General features: G+C 44.6%; 2 protein-coding genes across 11 annotated transcripts in view; one reads left to right on the top strand and one right to left on the bottom strand.

Annotated features, from left to right (window-relative positions):
- PDIA6 (protein disulfide isomerase family A member 6) overlaps nucleotides 1–23464 on the top strand; it is a 24107-nt gene extending 643 nt beyond the window's left edge. Inside the window, exons 2-13 of the mRNA XM_066237618.1 lie at nucleotides 6086–6227; nucleotides 10943–11000; nucleotides 11386–11512; nucleotides 13746–13852; nucleotides 15075–15205; nucleotides 15732–15846; nucleotides 16331–16471; nucleotides 17167–17251; nucleotides 17370–17442; nucleotides 18297–18455; nucleotides 21894–21990; nucleotides 22507–23464. Of these exons, the coding sequence (XP_066093715.1) occupies nucleotides 6086–6227; nucleotides 10943–11000; nucleotides 11386–11512; nucleotides 13746–13852; nucleotides 15075–15205; nucleotides 15732–15846; nucleotides 16331–16471; nucleotides 17167–17251; nucleotides 17370–17442; nucleotides 18297–18455; nucleotides 21894–21990; nucleotides 22507–22575 (1304 nt within the window). The 3' untranslated portion in view covers nucleotides 22576–23464. The remainder of the gene's footprint in view (nucleotides 1–6085; nucleotides 6228–10942; nucleotides 11001–11385; nucleotides 11513–13745; nucleotides 13853–15074; nucleotides 15206–15731; nucleotides 15847–16330; nucleotides 16472–17166; nucleotides 17252–17369; nucleotides 17443–18296; nucleotides 18456–21893; nucleotides 21991–22506) is intronic.
- ATP6V1C2 (ATPase H+ transporting V1 subunit C2) overlaps nucleotides 22735–23855 on the bottom strand; it is a 44475-nt gene continuing 43354 nt past the window's right edge. For all 10 annotated transcript variants that reach the window (XM_066237606.1, XM_066237612.1, XM_066237614.1 and 7 more), the window contains one exon: nucleotides 22735–23685. In XM_066237606.1, the coding sequence (XP_066093703.1) occupies nucleotides 23596–23685 (90 nt within the window). In that variant the 3' untranslated portion in view covers nucleotides 22735–23595. The remainder of the gene's footprint in view (nucleotides 23686–23855) is intronic.

The following is a 23855-nucleotide window of genomic DNA, read 5'->3' as shown; positions in this document are numbered from 1 at the left end:
CTCGAGTCGGTGGCCTGGCAAAGGGACCGGTGCCTTCCAAACGCGGGTTTCACGGTGCGAGAGCGCTTCGGTGGGATCGAACTTTTAAACAAACTAAAGTGAACCCACATTTTCGTGAATGAAGTCCATGCCTGTTTTCAAGACCACGGTGAGCCAGGTGGCGGATCCCGGCCTTCTCCGGGCCCCTCTTGGTCCCAGCCGCAGCGCCCCGACAGTCCCCAGCGCGGGGTGCGAGTCCCAGCCCGTCCCCCGCACTGACCAGCTGTGTGGGTGGGAGCAGGTTACTTAACCAGTCTGGGCTCGTAATTCTTAGGGTGTTCAGAGGATTAATGAATTAACACATGTCTAAAGAGAGCAAACAAGATATAAATACTTCCTGCATTCCTGCAGAGAGACTAGATTGGGGGGTGGGGATCAACCTGTGTTTAAAAGTTGCCCAGAAGTGGCCCTGGCCAGGTGGGTCAGTGGTTAGAGCGTCGTCTGGTAGCTCAGATGCCGCGGGTAGTGTCCCGGTTAAGGCACATAGGAGAAGCATCAGTGAGTACACAACTAACTGGGACAAGTTGGTGCTTCTTTCTCTCCCACCAATGGAAAAATTAAAGAAAAGAAAGAAAGCTGCCCAGGAGTGAATGCAGACTAAGCTCTGGGAGAGTCTGGTTCCACAGTTAGCTCATTATTTTGATGAATGTAGCCAGCCTTTTGGGGAGCCCCTCTGGTCTCTGGCTGACTGTTGGGACCGCGCACTCCTGCTAGCAGGTGTGGGTTTACAGCATGCTTAACTACTCTGGAGAGATGGTGGCCAGCCACAGATGGCAAGGCCGTCTGCTCACACAGATCCTGGACAGGCGGATGTTCCACTGTCCCGTTGGTGCTTGTTATCAGTGAGCAGAACAGCGATATGATTTTTAGAAGCAGAACAGTATTGGTCAGCATTGGCCTACTTTTTATCATCTGAAGTGGGCCCAGAGTTTTCTGTTTCTTGAGGGTTATTATGGGGGAGTATGGCTATATTTTTGCTATATTTTGAACTTACATATCTTTTAACCTGTTTTCCTGAATATTATATTTGATTTCTTTGTAACCCTGCTAGGTCATGCTGCCTTTTAAACAGTTTAGATCTCTAGACTTTGTCATAAAGTCATTTCCATTGGAGAGCCACTTATAATAAGGAGAGGAGGCTCTTGGGAGAACCAGGCAAAATGTGGAGACAAAAGTCCAACACTACTAGAAAGAAAAATAGCCATTGGGTGTCAGTAGGCAGGACGATCTTTGTATGTAAAAGAAGCACATTCCTGAGGTAAAATTCATGGACCATCCCTTTGGTGACTCTATTGCTGATCTGATTAGCGGAGAAGGGAAAGGACCTAATTCTTCCACATTCTACCTAATGACCCTTCTTGGGATTATACATACTTCTGCAATCTCTAGACCTTTGGTTATAAATCTGGGTTACATAACCATGTTATATTTGTAATTCGATGGCTTTAGGTAAGTTGCCTTCTGTGTCTCCCAGTTTCTGGCTTAAAAATGAACATGATGGTACATATCACATAGAGTTCTTATATGAGTTTGTTTTGTTTGTTTATTTTAGGTGAGAGGAGGGGAGATAGCAGACTCCCACATGCACCCTCACAGGGATCCACCACCACGCAACCCTCAGTACTGAGTTATTTCTAGCTCCTGAGGCTTATGCCTGGGCCAGTGGAGCTTTCCTCACTGCTAGGGGCAACGCTTGAACCAATCAAACCACTGGCTGCCAGAGGGGAAGAGGGAGAGAAGCACGTGGTCACTTCTGTTGTGTGCCCTGACCAGGAATCGAACATGAGATGTCCATACACAGGGTTGATGCTCTCTCCACTGAGCAAATGAGTTTATATATTTTAAATCTTTAGAGCAATGCCTGCCGGATAGTGTAATAGAAGTGTTACTCTTAGTTAAAGATGTCAGTTTCTGGAGGGTAGTTAAACAGATAAATATATCAAAATGGCAGCCATATCTTCAGTACCCCCTATAAGATTGTCTCAACTAATCATATTTATTTGAGTGGGGAAGAGTAATAGCTTTTTCAGCATTAGCATGTTAAATAGAGATAAATGGGAAACAATCAAATTCTGTAGGTAGTTAACTGGCACTATGACACAGCCATTTTTTTTATTTATTTATTTATTTTTTTTTTACAGAGGCAGAGATAGACAGGGACAGACAGACAGGAACGGAGAGAGATGAGAAGCATCAATCATCAGTTTCTCGTTGTGCGCGTTGCGACTTCTTAGTTGTTCATTGATTGCTTTCTCACATGTGCCTTGACCGTGGGCCTTCAGCAGACCGAGTAACCCCCTGCTGGAGCCAGCGACCTTGGGTCCAAGGTGGTGAGCTCTTTGCTCAAGCCAGATGAGCCCGCGCTCAAGCTGGAGACCTCGGGGTCTCGAACCTGGGTCCTTCCGCATCCCAGTCCGACGCTCTATCCACTGCGCCACCACCTGGTCAGGCATGACACAGCCATTAAAAATGGTTAATGGGGTAATAAGTAGTCCATAATTATTTATGTAGAAAATGTCTGTAACTTGTTTTGAGTAACTAAAGGTTACAGAAGGGAATTTATATATATTAAAATCATATCTAAATATAAAGTTTTAGGCCTCTGTTGCATAGACTGTCAGTAAGAATATTCACCAAATTATGACAAGCTTGTTCTTATGGGGACTGTTAATGGCTTTTGTTTTTCCATTTTTGAAAATTTTACAAAGAATTCAATGTATTGAACAAGTATGAATGCATACTGGTTTAAAAAGTTAAACTTTCTTAAGTGTAATAAATAGATCACCATAGGATTCCCCAAGACCAGTCCCCCTTTCAAGCTTATTTAGAATTGGACTGTCTTTGCTCAGGTTTGTTCCTGTAGCAATGAAAAGATTGTTGAGTGGCACCATCCAACAGAAATGTAATCCAAACTTGTGTAATTTAAAATTTTCTAGTAGCCACAATTAAAAAGGCAAAAAGAAATGAGTGCAATTCATTTTAATATATATTTATTTACCCAGTATATCTAAAATGACATTTCAGCATATAATCAATATAAAAAATATTAATGAGATAGTTTAATTTTTCTTTCTTACCAAGTTTTTGAAACGTAGGGTGATTTTTCTCCCATTGATATGAGAGAAGGGGGATCTGAAGGGGGCGGGAGGAAGGGGGACAGAGAGAGATGCATTACCTCATTGTTTCAGTTGTACACCCACTGGTTGCTTCTCTGATGTGCCCTGACCAGGGACCGAACCTGTGACTTCAGCATGCTGGGATGACACTCTATCTACTCAGACCACCCGACCAGGGCCTGCAGTGTGCTTTTTATATCTGCATCACATCTCAGTATGGGGCAGCCATGTATGGCTGATGGCTGCCATATTGGACAGCACAATTACAGAGGGTGCCACTTTGGTTGGCCTGATCTTCATCCACACCCGTCCTATCACAGGCTGGAGGTTCCCTCCCTTCCTCCTGACTGTGGGCAATTTACTTTGTTGCATGATTCCCTGTGCTTTACCTTTATTTAGCCTTTCCCGTTCCGCCTATTTCTTTTCTTCATGCTCAGTTCACCCCCATATTTAAAAAGAAGCCATCCTTCCACTCTGCCTTTGCTTGTGCTATCCTGTTCTATTTTTTTGTATTTTTCCGAAGTAAGAAGGAAGGAGGCAGTCAGACTCCCGCATACGCCCGACCAGGATCCACCCAGCATGCCCACAAGGGGCAGTGCTCTGCCCATCTGGGGCATAGCTTCGTTGTGGCAGAGCCATTCTAGTGCCCGAGGCGGAGGCCATGGAGCCTTGGCTTCGGAAGGGGAAGAGAGAGACAAAGAGAAAGGAGAGGGGGAAGGGTGGAGAAGCAGATGGGTGCTTCTCCTGTGTGCCCTGGCTAGGAATTGAACCTGGGACTTCCACACGCCAGGCCGACTCTCTACCACTGAGCCAACTGATCAGGGCCTGTCCTGCTCTGTATAATGAAACTTGTTTAGAGAGTTTTCTGTATTGTTTTCACCAGCTTGTTCCTTCCTACTCTCCAGTCTTCTGTAGACGGCCTACTGCTTATTTTCACTACTACACCACAGCTGCCAAAGGCCCCAACAATTTCTTTGTCCTTAGTTGCAGTTTCCAGTCTCCTGCTTGAGCTCCCAGGAGCATGTGTTACTGTTACCCGTTCCATCTTCCCCTTGGTTCATGTGACACCACTCTCCCACTAATTCCCCATCCACTGCCCACACTGCAGCCAGATCCTTTCTAGAAAGCAAATCTGCTTGTACGCTTCTCCCCGTAATAGCCCTTTAGTGGCTTCCCTTCACCATTTGGAAAGTCCGCAATTATATTTTTTTAGTTCCTACATTAGCAATCTCTATAATTCAAATGCAGTAATCCTGAACAGTGTGGTCGTTTATTCATGCCCCTGGTGCACACAACCTTTTTCTCATGAGCATTAAAAAAAAACATGGTTTAATGGGAAAAGCCTGGAAATGGAAGTCAGAGGGCTACCATGCCACTTACGCCTATGGCCGTAGATGGGCCCTTGATCTTATTCTGCCCTTTACAGAATACGGGTGAATCTTGCTCTCTAGTTACTAGTGCTTTGAAAAAATCAAGTGAGCTGGTGTATTTGAAAGTAATTTGAAAATTGAAAGCACTATGTAAGTGTTAGGCGGAATATTTAGCAATAGAACAATTAACATTGGCGTGTACTCCTTCCAGAAGAAATTTACCATTGAGTCATTCAAAGCAAGTTCTATCTGAAATCTTCCAATTTTTTTATAAAGTAAGTGTATGAAAACGTGACTAGGATGGCATATACACACACTACCTTGACAGACAGGCCTGTCTCACTTTTAATTCACTGAATCAACAGACAGAAGAAAAATTACATGATCATCCTCACAGATGCTGAAGAGACAGTAATAGAAATTTCTTTAATAACATATAGTTTATCTGTTACACACCAAAGGCCACCATTTTGGAAATGGGAAAATATTCCTATTAAAATCTAGACATTCCATTATTTAGCATTGTCCTGAAAGTATAAAACAATGCAATTAGAAAACATGAAATAATACAGAAATTTTAAAGGAGGTGAAATTTTGACAGTACAGTATTACCAATTCAGAAGACTTTTGAGTTCTTAAAATATTTTAAGTCAGTTCAGAACTTGTGTTTTTTAATACAGTTGTAAAGTGCATTTAAATTCATGAGTGGCTGACAGAGATACACTTGGTCCGCCGTGTGGCTAAACTATGCCATTATAATACATTAGACTATTTGCTTTATAACATGAATCACATGAAAACTTTTTGTAAGCTCATCTAGCAGCATTGTGTGTGCCAGATGTTGTGTTATTGATGGTGTTAGTAGGAATAAAAATATAAAAATGGCCATTGCCCTTGAGAGAGTCCTAGTCTAATAGGGGAGACAAATAATTCTTTTCCCTTCAAAAAAAATTTAAGCCTGACCTGTGGTGGCGCAGTGGATAGAGCGTCGACCTGGAAATGCTGAGGTCGCCGGTTCGAAACCCTGGGCTTGCCTGGTCAAGACACATATGGGAGTTGATGCTTCCAGCTCCTCCCCCCCTTCTCTCTCTCTGTCTCTATCCTCTCTAAAATGAATAAATATAAAAAAAAAAATTTTAAAAAGATGGTGTGCTAATATTGCAGCTGAATAACACCAGAAATACTGTATGGATTACCCAAGGTCACAGGTGTAACCTCCCTATTTTTCAGTATCCTTGCCAATAAAATGACAATAATAGTACTACGTCATAGGGTAGTTATCGAGAATGAGTGCGCTGAGAATAATTCAGTGTTTTTTCGGTGTAGCTCAGAGGTGAGAGAGTGGATGGTCTGTTCCCTTCTTGTTCAGCAGCGCACCCAGTGGGAGTAAAATTCCAGGGGTTCCAAATGCAGCAGGGAGGGCAGGACATGGGGTTAGGGCGGACCTGACCCAGACTGTCCTATACGAAGGGTCTTGGTCAGTTGAAGAGGACTCTGGTCACCTGGGTTTCCCGTCAGCACGAACTGCTATTAATGGTCTGCTTTTGGTTGGTCCTCCAGGGCTGGTGAGTTGTACCACCTTCCTAACGGTGAGTGGCCTGTATTCCTCTAGTGATGATGTCATCGAACTAACTCCATCAAACTTCAACCAGGAAGTTATTCACAGTAGTAGTTTGTGGCTTGTAGAATTCTATGCTCCATGGTAAGTATTATAAAATAGTTGTCAGTCATTTGTGGTACTTTAAAAGAAAAAATACTATATAAAAGTGTGATTTCTATTTGGTTGTCCAGTTTGTTACCTACATGAAAGAAGTAGAGGGAAGTAAGAGACTTTACAAAATGTTTATTAAAGGCCATGGAGGTTGAGTCAAGTAAAAAAAAAAATGGTTGAAGTAGCTAATTGTTACAAGAAAGAAGAAGGGGGAAAAAGTTATAATTTTAAGATGGTGTGACCTTATGATGAGGTAGGAAGGATGGGGATGGATAGGAAACTGACTGAAGAAAGAATATTGGGCAGAGGAAAGGGAGGAGCCAGGGATGGACTCATTTCTGTTTGTTGAAGAGGGTTGCTTCCAGAAATCTGTAATTAGAAAATCTGGTTTAATTTAACAGTTATTCTCTTGCCTAATATTCATTGTTGTAAAAAACTCTGGTGGGATGAAGATATAATCACTACTGGAATTTAATGATGTACAATTATATATTGTCAGAATACGGTATGTAGTTAAAACACTTAACTAAAACAGAACAAAAACCCAACAAGTAGAAGTATAGTGATGGGTCAGTGGAAACAGTGTGCATAAGACGTCGCTGCCAGGAATGAGCAGGCCAGAGGAGCCCTGGGAGCAGATGCAAGTACCAGCCAAATGTATCTGCAGGTGACTGCATGGTGGTCTGAGACCCAGAGTGGTCCTTTTAGATGTGAACAATGCCTTTGAAGCTCACATAGGGTAGTCAGTCAAATTCTTACCTGAGTGGCATGCATTTTAGGTGTGCCTGATAAAAGGTTTTCCTTTATAGCTTAATTTTTCCTTTGGAAGACCATGGAAATGTAATACCAGTCCCATGAAATATTTCAATTAATGTTCAGTGTAGCACATTAAAGCAGCGTTCTCTACTTTAAAAGTTAATGCTGCCACATTGTGAATAATGTTCATCTTAATCTTTATTTATTGTGACAGGAACAGAGAAACAGAGAGGGACAGATAGGGACAGACAGGCAAGAAGGGAGAGATGAGAAGCATCAATTCTGCCTTGTGGCTCCTTAGTTGTTAATTGATTGCTTTCTCATATGTGCCTTGACTGGGGGGCTACAGTAGACTGTGTAACCCCTTGATCAAGTAGTGACTTTGGACTTCAAGCCACACTCAAGCCGGTGACCTCAGGGTTTTGAACCTGGGTCCTGTGTGTCCCAGTCCGATGTCTATCCACTACGCCACCACCTGATCAGGCAATCTTTATTCTTAAAAAGTTATTTGTTTTCTGGTTGTTGAATCCAAATGAGAATTGTGTTGATGAGTTCATTTGTATTAGTAAATGTACAAATAGTAATTATGCAAACTGTTACATTATTGAATGCTTTTTGTATGCAATTTTTACAAGTTTGCTCTTTTTTTATCATTTTATGGCATGAGTAATTTACCTTGTGTCTGGGAGCTACTACATACGAGAATATACCTCATTCCAAAACTGAGCCAGATAGCATAAGCAAGAAGGCGGGATCTGGGTCCAGCAGTTAATCATTATTGTTAAACAGGCAGAGTTTTCCTTCTTAGTGTTCTGGGTATGAGACTGTCTAATTAGAGCAGGTACTTTTAACCTCTTGGTTGAAAAGTGCCTGGACTTTGGTAGCTTGGTGAAAATAAGCATATAGGATCACAAAGAAAACCTAAAATATTAACATAATCAAAGAATTAAAATAAATCTTCATATGGTTGCAGAGTCTCCCTTTATTATGACAGTAGAGACAAGGTCCAGCAGCTGATCCAAGGGCTGGCTGCCAGAGTTCTGAGGTAGTGATGAGCAGAAATGATGTTTAAAGATACCTGCAGCACTATAGTGGTGATATGGAGACAGCTAACCAACGCTGGTGTGTTGTTAATGTTCATAATAAGGAAGTCCTAAATTTGGATTACAAGTTGATAAAAATAGAGCTGGAGGTGGGGGTTGCCATTGAAGTTCACAGAGCCCCTAAGTTTTTATCCACAACCTTTTCTTTGTTTGACGGGGTAGTCTGTGGACCTCAGGTGAGGAACCAGAGGGTGTGGTATATTTTTATTTATGTAGCATTTTGATGTTTTTACATTGCTTAAATTGAAGTTGAAGGGACTATAGAGGGACAATCTGATTTGCGTCCTTCTTTTATAGAATGAACTAAAATTAAAGAGGTACAAAGTCCTGTACAAATTTGACTCCTGGACTTCTATGTAGCTCACCTAAATACCAACCCATACCATATGTAAGTCTTTAGAAACAGCATTGCAGGACATTTCCTTGAAAGCTCCTGACATTTAAAATGCCGGAGTAAGCTGACGTCCCATCGTAGTTAGGAAAGTGGGACCAGGAGTATGAGAGGCCTGTGAGGTGGCGCTGTCACAGAGAGCGAGTGGCACTGGGAAGCTTTCCTAACATCTCAGCCTCTGTAAAGTGGAAACAAGGCCCGTCTGAAATCTGTGAAGTGTGCGAATCATGTGCTGGCACGTGGCATTTACTCATTAGGTCCTCAGACACCTAATTGGAATTTACTTTGTTTATATGACGAAAAAGCCAAGTCACCCTTGGAGAAACTAACTATGGTATCTTCATATGATAGATACTATAAATCAGTGGTCCCCAACCCCCGGGCCACGGACTGGTACCGGTCTGCAGAGAATAAATAACTTACATTATTTCCATAAGTCTGAACAATATTTTATTTTTTAAAAATGACCAGATTCCCTCTGTTACATCTGTCTAAGACAGGGGTCCCCAAACTGCGGGCCGCATGCGGCCCCCTGAGGCCATTTATCCTGCCCCCGCCGCACTTCCAGAAGAGGCACCTCTTTCATTGGTGATCAGTGAGAGGAGCATAGTTCCCATTGAAATACTGGTCAGTTTGTTGATTTAAATTTACTTATTCTTTATTTTCAATATTGTATTTGTTCCCATTTTGTTTTTTTACTTTAAAATAAGATATGTGCAGTGTGCATAGGGATTTGTTCATAGTTTTTTTTATAGTCCGGCCCTCCAACGGTCTGAGGGACAGTGAACTGGCCCCCTGTGTAAAAAGTTTGGGGACCCCTGGTCTAAGACTCACTCTTGACGCTTGTCTCGGTCACATGATACATTTATCCGTTCCACCCTAAAGGCTGGTTCGTGAAAATATTTTCTGACATTAAACCGGTCCGTGGCCCAAAAAAGGTTGTGGACCACTGCTATAAATCAGTGAAAACAAACAATATACCTATCTATAATGGTACACACATACCACAAGCTATGTGTGTATCACTTTTCTTTTTCAGCTAGCAAGAGACAGAAAGTGAGATGAGAAGCATCAACTCATAGTTGCGGTACTTTAGTTGTTCATTGATTGCTTCTCATAGGTGCCTTGACCAGGGAACTCCAGCTGAGCCCTTGCTTGAGCCAGCAACTTTGGGCTCAAGCCGGCAGTTCTGGGGTCATGTCTAAAATCCCGCGCTCAAGCTGGTGAGCAGCGACCTTGGGGTTCGAACCTGGGTCCTCGGTGTCCTGGTCAATACTCTATCCACTGCGCCAGCACCTGGTCAGGCTGTATATCACTTTTTAAAAGCACTTTTCTAGGTGTGTTACAGTTCATAACATTTCAAATACTAGTCCCTAGAAGATAGAGGTGATTTTTTTCTCATGGTTTTGTTTCTTCTCTGTCTCTCTTGCTCTTTTATCACCACCCTGAGTATGCAGTGCTTTTCTACATAGTTTCATTATTTGGGATTATGTGGGTATTTTTAACTCCACAAGCTGCTGTGGGAGCCAGAGCTCATTGATATTTAGACCCTTATGCAAATGCTTTATCTGTAAAATGAAAAGGTTGGACTAGATCAAAGAATACCAAACTTTAATAGGTTTAAGAATCACTAGTAGCCCTGGCCGGTTGGCTCAGCGGTAGAGCGTCGGCCTAGCGTGCGGAGGACCCGGGTTCGATTCCCGGCCAGGGCACACAGGAGAAGCGCCCATTTGCTTCTCCACCCCTCCGCCGCGCTTTCCTCTCTGTCTCTCTCTTCCCCTCCCGCAGCCAAGGCTCCATTGGAGCAAAGATGGCCCGGGCACTGGGGATGGCTCTGTGGCCTCTGCCTCAGGCGCTAGAGTGGCTCTGGTCGCAATATGGCGACGCCCAGGATGGGCAGAGCATCGTCCCCTGGTGGGCAGAGCGTCGCCCCTGGTGGGCGTGCCGGGTGGATCCCGGTCGGGCGCATGCGGGAGTCTGTCTGACTGTCTCTCCCTGTTTCCAGCTTCAGAAAAATGGAAAAAAAAAAAAAGAATCACTAGTAGAATTTATTAAAATATAGGTTCCTAAATCCCTTCTCTAGGAGCTCAGATTCTTGGGGTCCAGGACTCTGCATTTTGCCTAACCACATAGCTCGAGCCACACGTTGAAGCACACTTGACCAGATACCCACTAAAGTCCAGGCTCAGGTATAGAGAGTTACAGGTGATAGTTTGTTTAAATTCTTGAGTATAATTTAATTGAAAAGTAATTTGGAGACACTTTCAGATTACAAGATGGAAAGGATTATAATTAGGTTATAAAATGGTGGACTCTTTCAGGTTCGTGTTTTATTGGTGCTGGTGCTCCCTGCAAGCCCCACCAATGTCCCTGTCACTCAGTAGACTGTTGTTGGTGGGTGATTTTTGAATTGAGGGTCTAAGACTTTATTGCCTTATGCTTTTATCCCCTAAAAGGTGTGGCCACTGCCAAAAGTTAACACCTGAATGGAAGAAAGTAGCAACCGCATTAAAAGTAAGTACCTGAGAAGAGGTCCACATTGACCTGTGTATGTTTCAATTCATGCATATTACTTATATGTAATAGGAAGCTAATTTGCATATTGAAGCTCAGACCCTTGAGTTTTGGTGCCAGATCATCTAGGAACCAAAGGTATAATGAACATTTTAATTTTTATGTTGTCTGTTCATGTCAACTCTGTTTTGTTGGGCTAATTTGTGTTTCACCCATGGTTCCACTTGGAAATGGTTTCGCAGACTGAAGCCCTCATTCCTTCTGTTTGCAAACGTAACCCTGCCCTTTGTTATCTTGTTTCAGAGTTAACATGAAATCAGATGATGGGTTCTTGTGGAATATGCTCCAGTTCAAAGCGAAATAGATAATTCTCGTATTTCCACAGGGTGTTGTAAAAGTGGGTGCAGTGGACGCAGATAAACATCAGTCCCTCGGAGGCCAGTATGGGGTGCAGGGATTCCCGACCATCAAGATTTTTGGATCCAACAAAAACAGGCCAGAAGATTATCAGGGTAAGGACTTTGCTAAATACTTACCCTGGTTGGAATTTTCTTTTGAGCAGATAGGGAAAAAGTAGGAGGAAGTTAGGACTCTCTAACTTGTTAGCCCTGCAGGTCTCTTTGTGCCTTAGTCTCCTTAGTTCTGCAACGGCACAGAGCAACTTCTACCTCCTCTGAGTTGTTCAAAGATTAACTCTGTGTCATACAGGTAAAAGGGTTTTTATGACCATTCGCACTCGTTTAGGCCCACATGGCCTTTGCAATAATAGAGGGGTATGTTCTGTGCTTCCTCTTGTCTCGCTCATTATAATTTTATAAAAAGCTTTATACAAGCTACTTGAATAGAGATTTACAAATGTTTTCTTGCTTGATCTCTCTTCCCACTATTGTAGGAACTGACCGGCATATTAGTGTGGCAGAAAGAAGGCCCTATGACTTAAAAGTCAGTTTAAACTGTTGGTGTTACTATGGAGTATTTCACCCATGAATCTTTATGCCTTGTAAACATAGAGTAATAAAGCTGTTATGTCGTTTCCCAAACTGCACACCTCCCCGGTTTGTAGAGAAGTGAATCATAAGTATCTGCTCTTGATCACTGAGGCAACTGAATTCTGGTTTCACACTCCCAAGCTCAGTGTGATTTCCGTTACCCTGTGGGCTATTTCATAGAGTAGTCCTGTTATTCCACATAAGCTGTCACAAACAGATTGTCAGAATTGCTAGGTTGGGCCATGTTCATGGTCCTAATAAAAAGTATTGGGCATAATGTATTTCCAGTTTAAATTATAGCTGATTTGATAAATTTTTTTAAAGCTTTCATTACATGGGACATCAGTGACAACTTAGAGTCCGACGTCTTTGGTTTTGTTTTATGTGAGAAAAACGAGTTTGGGGGTTGGGGGAGGAGAATCAACATCCCAGTAAACAGTGTTACTGTATTATCTGTACATGGTGGCTGCACTGTGTCCAGCTAATGAGAGAACATTCCCAGAACTGAGAACACAAAGGGCAGACAGTCTGCAGAGTGAGAACTGGTGACAGTCAGCCTGGCATTAACTGCTGGCCTCAGCACACGGCTTCCACAAATAAAGAGAACACTGGGGGTGTGAACACCTGTGTTTTTTTGTTTGTTTTTTATAGAGACAGTCAGAGAGAGGGATAGATAAGGACAGACAGACAGGAATGGAGAGAGATGAGAAGCATCAATCATTAGTTTTTCGTTGCGACATCTTAGTTCATTGATTGCTTTCTCATATGTGCCTTGACCATGGGGCTACAGCAGACTGAGTAACTAACCCCTTGCTCCAGCCAGCGACCTTGGGTCCAAGCTGGTGAGCTTTGCTTAAACCAGATGAGCCCGTGCCCAAGTGGCGACCTCGGGGGTCTCGAACCTGCATCCCAGTCCGATGCTATATCCACTGCGCCACTGCCTGGTCCGGCTGAACACCTGTTTTACTACTGAAGTAGTACACGTTAAGCATGTGGCTTGGTAAATACAGTATCATCGGTACATCACCAAGCTGGGGATCAGAATACTGAAGGTGAGGCCCCCACATATCTTTTCTTCTAGGTTTTCAGCTCTGAATTGTCATAAAATGATCAGTTTCAGCTTTCTGAATAAACATCTTTTCTGCTTCAGAGTAATAATTTGTTTTGCTAACTTGTAAAAATCAAATGTTTAGAATAGGGGTTGCATTGGCTTGCTGCCTGTTTCTGTAAAGAATTTGTTGACCCTTGGTCCTCACTGAGAAAATCCTATCTTTTTTGCTAGTATGTTCCTTGACTAGGGATATTTCCAGGTGAAGATTGGTGGGAGAGGCACTGCTCAGGATGGAGGTGCCTGCCGTAGGCAGGGGCGGAGCCTGTGGTTAGGTTGCGGTCCTCCTTCTGGCCTGGGAAGCAGCACTGGTAGCTTCCAGCGCATTTGCAGTACCAGCTGACCTGAATGTTCTCGCAGCGTTGCTGTGCTGTGTTCTGAGGGGTTCTCGGTGTTTCTCTCTTCCTGGGCAGTTTGATTAGAAAACTCTTAAAACTTTCTGAGGAGAAGTTACCAGAGTTCTGCATTAGAACTCTGAAGATCACCTCATGGTATATTATTATCCTTACACTTTTGAGTCTCTTAATAGCCCTGACCTTTTCTTGAGCATGTAGGTTCTGGTAAACTTGCAAAGGTTGTTGTCATTATTGAGTCTTGGCTGCAGAGCCCACTCCCACCATTAGGCCAGCTGGCTTTGTCTCCCTGCAGGGGCCAGAACTGCTGAAGCCATCGTGGATGCAGCTCTTAGTGCCCTGCGCCAGCTCGTCAAGGACCGCCTTGGGGGACGGGGTGGCAGCTACAGTTCTGGAAAACAAGTAAGGCTTTATCATGTCCGTTCTCACTGTGTGTGATAGTTTTGAAGCAGAGTGTGGATACTTATAGAAGATAGATTTTTTTTTTTTAATTAGTGGCATTCCAATAAAAAGTAATGAGAGGTTGGGTCAGCTGACCCCAGAGGGAGTCAGCCATCCAGCCTGCTCATCTGGCCTCCTCATTGTCACTGTCATCATAGCCAGTGGCCCAGGACATCTTACCAAACTGCAGGCCAAGGGCCAGGCCCCAGAGGGGCTTCCTAGGCCCAGAGCTGCAGGAGAAGAGTTGGCAGTGCAGAGGAGAGAGCCCCTGGCCACTTTCTCCCATGGTTACACAGTGGAGAGAGGGAGGTCAGCTCTCCTCCAGGTCAGCTTTGAGCAAACAGGCAAAACTCAGATGGATGACCTCTTGGCCTATATTTATGGCAGTCAGCCCAGAATTTATGGGAAATCCTACATAAGTCATAGAGTAGAAGAGAAAGAAATTCCTCTTCCATGGATTGGTGTTTTAGATGCTCTTGTATGAAATATGACGTTTAACCATGATATGCTTATTTATGAGCTGGTGAAAAGCATTGAATTCTTGCTGATAAGCACAGATAAAACAGCCCTCTGCTCTGTCAGGACACCAGTCACACTGGCTTCTTCACACAGACGTGGGGCTTCCCCAGAGCTTCGTCCTCCTGCCTGTTTCATGCTTAGACGTGTCGCGAGCACAGCCATCTCCCCTGGCACCGCGACCCGTGGCCCAGGCAGCGGGAAGCAGGAGAGCAGATTGCTGCTTAGGGTTTGGACTGAAGGAGACTGTTGGAGAAGAGAAAAGGGTTCAGGGTATTTTTCACTTTTTTGAACGGTTGCCACTTGATGAAGTGATGTGCAGCACCTTGGGAGAAGCAGCGCTGTGCTCTGGTCTGAGTCAGAAGTGTGGTTCTGGTGGTTCTGGAGCCAGGGGGAGGTTTCTCTCAAGAAAAAGAGCAAATGCAGAATTCAGATGCATGCTATATGTTACACTGAGTGGGCTGGGAATTGTTTGAAAGTAAATGCTGTTTACCAAGCAAAAATGCTAATGTTTCTAATTTGAGTAAAGTAATGTTCACTTGAAAGGAAAACTGAAAAACTTGATGAAAATGTAGAGGCGATTTTTGTTAGAGGTGGATGTCTTTAGGATACATCTTTCTGTTCTTTTGGCCACGCTGTAATTTAATGTTTGCTATGACAATGGCAGGGTAGAAGTGACAGTTCAAGTAAGAAGGACGTAATTGAGCTGACTGACGACAACTTTGATAAGAATGTTCTTGACAGTGAAGACGTTTGGATGGTTGAGTTCTATGCTCCATGGTGTGGACACTGCAAAAAGTAAGTGCTTTTAACCAGGTACTTGAATAAGTCACAGGGATTGTGATGCAGTTACCTAGCTTGCGTGGGGGTCTTCTGTATGGTTTCTGTTTTTGGCCCTCTTTAGCCATTTTGCCCACTCCACTTGCTGCCCACCGCCAGTCTGTACTCTTAACTGGGAGAGTCGTTGGTTCTTGTTTGTTTTAGATTCCACATCTAAGTGAGTGTATATAGCTCCCTTTGAAAGAGCTGACCCAGACTATAGATGCAATCATATCTCCTTTCGAAAATCTCTAACTCTGAGTGAATAGTAAACATTGGCATTAGTGCCAAGCGTTTCCTCTGTCATGTTTTCAAAGATTAACAGGGAGCTGGCACCTCAGTCTGGAGGAGTGACGAAGGACTGGGGGGCAGATGTGAATGGCAGCAGCACATCTTTCACAGATCTACATGGAAGAGGTTTTCCGGGTGTGACGTGACTAGACTGGGCAGAGAGGCTCACGTCGGTTCAAGTATTGATGCTGAAAGGGAGGGCATTTCTCTGCAGCCTAGAGCCGGAATGGGCCACGGCAGCGACAGAGGTGAAAGAGCAGACTAAAGGGAAAGTGAAGTTGGCGGCTGTGGATGCCACGGCCAACCAGGTGCTCTCCAGCCGGTATGGGGTGAGTGCATCCATATTGCTTCCCCGTGCAATGTGCTTCCCTGCCGCTTCGTCTGGTGCGCCAGCCTCCCTCTGAGGTCACGGAGGCGGCGCTCAGTCCCTGTGTAATGGAGAAATTGAGTCATTTTATTGTTTAATTAACAGGGAGTCAGGACTGTTGTTTTGGGCTGTCCCCGCTCACCCATATCTCACTATTTGTATGTGCTTAATGGGAGCCTCAAGCTTTTTACAAGTTCTTCATGGGGCTTTTGAAGTTTGCCCATTTATTCTAGAGCGGATGTATTCAGAGTGCATCTAGGGTCTGAACAAGACCGGCCTAGCCTAGCAGTGGGGTGGGTCAGCCCCTGACTGACAGACTGTGGGTCAGCCCTGGGACATCGATGCAGGCAGGGAATGAATGTTTTTGTTAAATTACCTGGAAGGTGGTTTTAGAAACCAGAAAGTTTACCTTATTTCTCATTTCATGTTAATTTGGTCTTTAATAGATTAGGGGATTTCCTACCATCAAGATATTTCAGAAAGGCGAATCTCCAGTGGATTACGACGGGGGGCGGACCAGATCCGACATCGTCGCCCGGGCCCTAGACCTGTTTTCCGATAACGCCCCTCCGCCTGAGCTGCTGGAGGTAAAATGCTCTGTCCGGCCTTGTCAAGTGTTGAGGGGGGGGTGGGGGACACGATGACACACATTTGTCATCTTTTCAGATGAAGCTCTTTCTTTTACAATGCTCTTTAAACTGTTTCTTAACTTTCAGTGGGGGCAATCTGCCTAGTACATTTCTGCTTTGCAGAACGCTAGCACTAAAATAATGGCACTGTGAGAAAAAGTGCCCAAGCTTCTTCCACTTTTCACAGCTCATTCCCAGAAAGACAGCTGACCTTTATAGAGCACCTAGTCCAGTAGCAGGCACTGTTCTGGTGCTTCTGTCGGCTTTTCTCGTCTTCACGCAAACACTTATAGGCAAACTCTATTAATCTTTATTTTACATGTGAGGAAACTGAGGCACAGAGCCTCAAGTTCATATACATATGTGATACATATAAATACATCTGCTTTTCTGCCTGTTCAAATGATGAGGTGTCAGAGCCAGGCGGCGCCAGCACCATTCTCAGAGACTGGACTTGCAGGCCCTCGGCACTGCGGGAGGGGCTTAGAGGTAAACAGCAGAAGCCGTTAGCAGCGTTGTCGGAGGGGTGCAGAAAGGAAATGTCATTCAGGAGAAGTCTCTCTCTCTTGCGCGCGCGCGCACTATGCTCTTTCATGAAAATAAGGATGCTTAGTCTTGATGTTCCATTTACCCCTTATCTTCTGGTCCCTCAGATCATCAACGAGGACATCGCCAAGAAGACGTGTGAAGAGCATCAGCTCTGTGTTGTGGCTGTCCTGCCCCATATTCTAGACACGGGTACGATGAGCAAAAGCTCGCTTTCCATCATTTTCCGGTGCTGCCTGCTCCGAGATGCTAAGTCAGTTAATGTTACAGATGCCTTTTTATCTTTAAACGTGTTGTATGTTTACATCAGGAGCCGCAGGTAGAAATTCTTATTTGGAAGTTCTTCTGAAATTGGCGGACAAATACAAAAAGAAAATGTGGGGGTAAGTTACTGGGCTTAGTGTCACTGTGAGTTGGGTAGGGGAGTGTCTGAGTCCCTTTGATTCCTATAGGCGTGTTCCTGTATCCGTGTCATTTGGGAAGGAAAGAAGTGATACGGCTCTCACTTGTACCACAGCACACTTCTCACAGGCCCTGTAGTTGAAACGGCGGGTATGCCAGGCTAGCACACAGAAACTTGGCAGAGGTGAACTCTGGTACGGCCTTGCAGGCCCCAGAAAGAAATAGGGGTTTCTTCACCCTCGCCTGAGTGATGTCCAGATCAGGGCAAATTTTTTAAAACAAAGTACTGCATGCTTTTCTCTCTCTCCCATTGATCTTTCCGCTTTCATCCCCCTCCTGCGCTGCAGTGTCCTTCCTGTCGCTCCCTGGGGCCATACTTCCTGTTAGCTCAGCAGGCGCAGGCCACCTTCTGTGGGTCTCACTTTCCTCTTTGTAGAAGTGAAGAAATCTGGATGAGCATTTTTATATTAGTGAATAATGATGACATATCCATAACTTGTTTTAAAGAGCACACATAATAACCTCAGTGATACTGGTAACAGAAAATTCATGAGGCGTAGTGGACAATATTTTGGAGGCTGGTTGGGGTAGACCAGTGCATATTTTGGAGGATTTCTGTAGTTAGAGTATAGGGAACATGAGAGAAGAACTGTAGATACTCAAGAGCACATGTAGAATACGTTATTTTTTAAAACCTATCTTTCATTTTCATTTCTACACCTATTTCATTCCATAAAACATTTGAATTGTAAGTTTTTGTTCTTTAATTAAGATTTGCTATTTAGAGCCTGATTTGAGAGGGGTCTTTGCCCTGAAAACCGATCTGCTCCCCCAGGTGGTTGTGGACAGAGGCTGGGGCCCAGTCTGAACTAGAGACTGCACTGGGGATTGGAGGATTCGGCTACCCCGCCATGGCGGCCATCAATGCACGCAAGATGAAGTTTGCTCTCCTGAAAGGGTCTTTCAGTGAGCAGGGCATTAACGAGTTTCTCAGGTAATGTTTTTGAGTCGTTTTCGCTTTGTCTGTTTGGTTCTGCTATATGTTTTGGGTTCGAAACTAGATTTATATACCCCTGGTCGGCAAACTGCGGCTCGCAAGCCACATGCAGCTCTTTGGCCCCTTGAGTGCGGCTCTTCCACAAAATACCACGTGCAGGCGCTACCTCGATAAGGAATGTACCTACCTATATAGTTTAACTTTAAAAAATTTGGCTCTCAAAAGGAATTTCAGTCGTTGTACTGTTGATACTTGGCTCTGTTGACTAACGAGTTTGCTGACCACTGAACTAGTCAGTTAATGGAATTGTTTTGCATTGACATTCTGGAGAACTAGATGTTTGTAAATTTGAGCTTTGAAATCCTTCTCCTGTGCTCTGTTCTCTTTTCATGGAAGTATTCCACAGCGCGGTCGGTGCTGATACCTTCCGGTTCTTGGTCACCTTGTTCTGTTCCGTTGACATGGGGGTCTTCCTGATTCTCATAAAAGTCTCATGTGCAAGAAGCAGCCGTGTCTCACCTGTTCCCACCCGCGCGTGCTTCGCACCCTTGACCTCAGAGGATACGGTTTTTATTTCTGGGTATTAGCTTTAGGGTGTAGTTATTTGAAAATGATGTGCTTACATAAGTGACTCTAACGGTGGTCAACAACATGATAGGTTCTGAACTCAGCAGCCGGTTTGTGGAGCCCTTTGTGCTACCCTCTGTTCAGTTAATTCAAAAATGGCCGGATTTGTCTTTTAGGCACACACCAGGCATTGACCTTGTACTTTTTCTCATATATGTGGTCATTTTATGAATCCCTCTTCCCCATAACTGAGTTCCACGAGGGTGAATTTCTTTTACACAAAATATTGTTTCTACTCACTGCTCTAGACCCTGGTTCATAAGAGCTCTTGGTAAATATTTTATGAATGCATGGTTGAATTCTTGTCTCTAGAACTGTTTCAATTAGGAGAGATTTTCCTGCCCTGGGGAAGCTCCTTGTGTAATGGTTCACAGCACTCTGACGGGAAGACTGTCATGACACCCTTTGTCAGCAGCTGTGTCATGTGTGCGTCCCCATCAGAGGCCTTCGGGGAAGGGTGTGAGTGCTAACAGTGAGAGAGTAAGTACATCTTTGGGCTCCTAGCCCCAGCTTTAAGTTCATTCACCTTTAGCCAGTTTTCCTTTTCTAGTTTGTGTTTAGTAAACAGAGAAGGTGACTGCTTCATGGAAAAGGTACAAGGAACAGTAGCATATTATAAACTTGAGACAGTTTAGTGCTTGGATTACACAGGCCATTGGCTCAAACTTTTTGTCTTAGATCAAAAAACCTGAGAATCTACCCGGTTGCCAGTGGAGACAGGTCTGTGGTAATGAACAAGAAGGAAACGAAGTATACAACAATGTGCTTGTTTCTAGCTGCCTGTGAGGCTTGTGTCCTGAAAGCACATCACTAGAGAGGGGGCAGCTTCCCCATGCACTTGCCTCAGAAAGCACAGACCCCTGGCAATTGGGGAACCAAAGAACAAAGATCCCCATCAGTGCAGTTTGTCAAACGACCATAGAAGGTTTAACCATTCATAACTAGTAGCAGCAATGAAAAACTGTGTCAACCCAAGACATTAGTGATCCCTGCATCTTTCCTTGGGAATGTCTTATTGTGTGCTTGGAGTAGCAGCCAGGAAAAACGTCTGTAAAGGATTCGGTTCTGCCCCGAAGGCACCGTTCCCTCAGAATTGTGTTCCTGTTTAAAGGAGGTTGGCATCTTTCCATTTATCTGTTGACTCTCACTGCTGACAGTAAGTAGGAAGCTAGTGTTTTTTTAACATCATCCCATCCACCAACTATCTAATAGCACATGCATCTGGGCATTGTATTGATGGAGAAGCTGATGATGAGAGATGGTAAATAACCTGATTAGTAAGACATGGAACTACTGACTTTCTTTTTATTGTTCGCATGGGTGTGTGTTTCTTACAGAAGCCAAAACGTGGATCGGTCTGTGCCCATCCCAGTAAATTGTGCCATTCTCATATAGATTTTAGGTAGATTAAGACACAGGTCTGGCTTACAAGGCCAAATCCCTCTTTATTCTGCCCTTAAGTGGATAGGTAGTCACACCCTGTCCTGTGTTATGCTAATAAACAGGTCAGTGAATGGTAGTGAAGTGGGATTTTAGAGCATATATATCTGTTTTCTGACTGTAACTGATACATGTACATCAAGGTTTCCCACCTTGGCAGTCTTGACATTTTGGACCATGTAGTTCTTTCTTTGCCCTGTGCATTGTGGGACATGGAACACATCCCTGACCTTTACCCCTAGATGCCAGTAGACACCACACACAGAGTTGTGACAATTAAAAATGTCTCCAGGCCCTGGCCATTTGGCTCAGTGGTAGAGCGTCGGCCTGGCGTGCAGGAGTCCCGGGTTCGATTCTCGGCCAGGGCACACAGGAGAAGCGCCCATCTGCTTCTCCACCCCCGAGGCTCCATTGGAGCAAAGATGGCCCGGGCGCTGGGGATGGCTCCTTGGCCTCTGCCCTAGGCGCTGGAGTGGCTCTGGTCGCAACAGAGCGACGCCCGGAGGGGCAGAGCGTTGCCCCTGGTGGGCGTGCTGGTTAGATCCCGGTTGGGCGCATGCAGGAGTCTGTCTGACTGTCTCTCCCTGTTTCCAGCTTCAGAAAAATACAAAAAAAAACAAAAAGTCTCCAGACATTGCCAAATTGCCATTTCAGACCATTCATTTACGCTATAAAAAATACAAAGTAGCAATTACCAGCGTCCCCACCATGCAGATAACTAGTGTCGGACACATACAAGAAACTTAACATCATGTTTGGGCCTTTTTCCTCTTCTACCCATATTCCAAGCACCCCTCACCTAAGGACATATGGAAGCATCTCTAAAGAAGCCTTGTTCTCAGGCCTGTGAGTGTGCCCACATCTTTCCAGAAATGTTTTCTATCGGCACCTGCCAGAGGGGGAGCCTAGCACACAGTAGGTGTGACTTGTCTGCCCTGAGGCCAGAGCTTCAGGGAAGTGCTGCCCCTGTGGTCACTAAGAAGGCCCCTGGCCTTTCTGCTCTGCTCGCACTTAGAATTTGGAGGAAAGGTGTGGAGTTCTAGTTTTACAATGCCATCTTTCCGAAAGCCTGTCTCTGGGGTCTTTAGCTCTCGACTTTGCTAGTTCTTATATAATTAGTTTGTATTTTAGCAAAATACATTTGCTATTTTAAACAATTCTTGGTAGTCACCAGGCCTTAGGAATTTCATGGCTGATGCCCTCATCCCTGCTAGACAAGGCAATGGTGTCTCTGAGCACTTTGCAGGGACCGTGCTTGGATGGCTTCCACGTAAACGAGCAGGCCGAGCCCTCAGATCCAGGCTGTCCCTGCATCTGCACCAGCATCCCTGTGACCGCCTGTGCTTGTTTTGTTTTTTTTCTCCCAAGGGAGCTCTCCTTCGGGCGAGGATCTACAGCCCCTGTGGGAGGTGGAGACTTCCCCGCCATCAGCACCAGAGAGCCCTGGGACGGCAAGGACGGCGAGGTGAGTCCCTCGCACACGGCCTCTGGCAGGGGCTCCTCACCATACCCCCTGCCTTCCTGGCCCTGTGCATCTGCTGCCCGTAGGCCGGACCCTTCCCGTGACCCCGGGGCCTGCCTGCCAGGTTCTATCCCAAGACCTTTCATCCCATCCTCCCTGTGATACATGGCATTTACTATTAACAGAGACAGCCAAGATAAATGTCAGTAATGAGGTTGCTTTCCTGATTAATGATGCCCCAAAGTGAACAGTTATCCTTGAATCCGTATACTTGCCTTACAGAAATGTGGAACTACAGCTTTGAAATTAGCATTTGTTTTGGTATACTTCTGCCCCGTCCTCCTCAGAAGGACAAGTTAAACAGCTGTCGGTAAAACCACGTTTCAGTGAGTTGTCAGCTTTTCAGACATCTTTGTAATAGACTGGATCAGGCAGAGACTGGTTCTGTGACCCAGAGTACTTCCAGGAATTACTGACTTGTCTGTGAGAGCAGGCCTAACGCCGGTGTCTGTCTTACAGCTTCCCATGGAAGACGACATCGACCTCAGTGACGTGGAGCTGGACGACTTGGAGAAGGATGAGTTGTGAGAGGCTCAGCACAGACTGGTTTCCTTTCTTGGGAGCAGATTTTTCCAGCAGTACAAGAACATTCTTTACACTCAGATGAATCTACCAGTGGCCTTTTTAACCAAGAAGTGGTACTTGGTCATTTGAAAACACTGCAGCATTGAACTTTTGCCTCTCGAGAAAACAAATGAAAAATTCTGTGAATTGTAGCCAGTGAATTGGGTTGTATTTTGTCAAGGAATATTTTGAAGAAAACTGATGGGCTCTTGAAACACTCTTCCCTCCCTCTGCTGCTTGGGGGTTCCTGGAGGCTGTTTCTTACATAAGTTTTTTTTAATGTGATTCTTTCCTTTGAATATTAATGGCTTTTTCCATTAAAGAATAAAACGATATTTTGGACAATGCCAACAAATATATGAAATGAGTGTCCACACCATACATTCAGAATCTGATGTTTAGCCAGTAAGTTAATATTGTGAAGGTCTGACCCTGATGTCTCTTTTCTAAAAACGGGATTCAAACAACAGCCTCTGGATGCCTGCCATGGCGCAGCTCCACACGCGTCCTGTGTGGGCATGCTCTGCTGCGGAGGCACGGTGGAAAGGAAGCCTGCACAGAAGGATGAGAAGCAAGGGGTCGTCAACGGAGAACTGCGTTTTATGCCCAATATCGCATCTTTGGGTCATCGCCAGAGATGGTTAGGGATGTAGCTGCTTTGACAGCTCAGGTTTTTTCATATGACGACAGGAATTCTAGCAGCAGGTTCCCAATGGATAGGCAGTCCCCATTTATGTAACCCATTCAGAAAAATGGATTTTTGAATCATGTTAGAATAGAAGCAAAGAGACAGTGGAAAGGACTGAGCATTTCTTTATTGTAACTTACAAAAAATAAATACAACTGTAACTAACTTTTGTGGGCAATTTCTCTAAAAGTCTAAATTCTGCAGGACACTTGGATGGTTCTGGCCGAAGGAGAGCAGCGTCTGGTTGTCTCGGCAGCATGAACACGAAAGCTTGGTGTGCCTGTCCGCCCAGCATTTCAGTCAAGAAGGCTGAGGTCGATGTGGAAATAGACGTAAGGAAAATAGTCCTGGTTATTGAGCTGCAGCCCGGGGATCTCCACAGAGGCCTGCAAAGAAGACATGGTAACATTCTAAGTGCATGAACTCGCTTCCAGCTTGAGCCTGGTCTTTTCGAGACAGCTCTCTGGGTACCATATATTCTGCTCTGTACAGTCCCCCCCCCCCCCCATGCACACAACCTCTATGCTTCCATATTTGTGAAATGGAGATTTTCACA

This window comes from Saccopteryx bilineata, chromosome 6 (assembly GCF_036850765.1).
Source record: "Saccopteryx bilineata isolate mSacBil1 chromosome 6, mSacBil1_pri_phased_curated, whole genome shotgun sequence".
NCBI lineage: Eukaryota > Metazoa > Chordata > Mammalia > Chiroptera > Emballonuridae > Saccopteryx > Saccopteryx bilineata.
The sequence above is the reverse complement of the archived record's forward strand: the minus strand, read 5'-3'. Positions and strand labels throughout refer to the sequence as shown.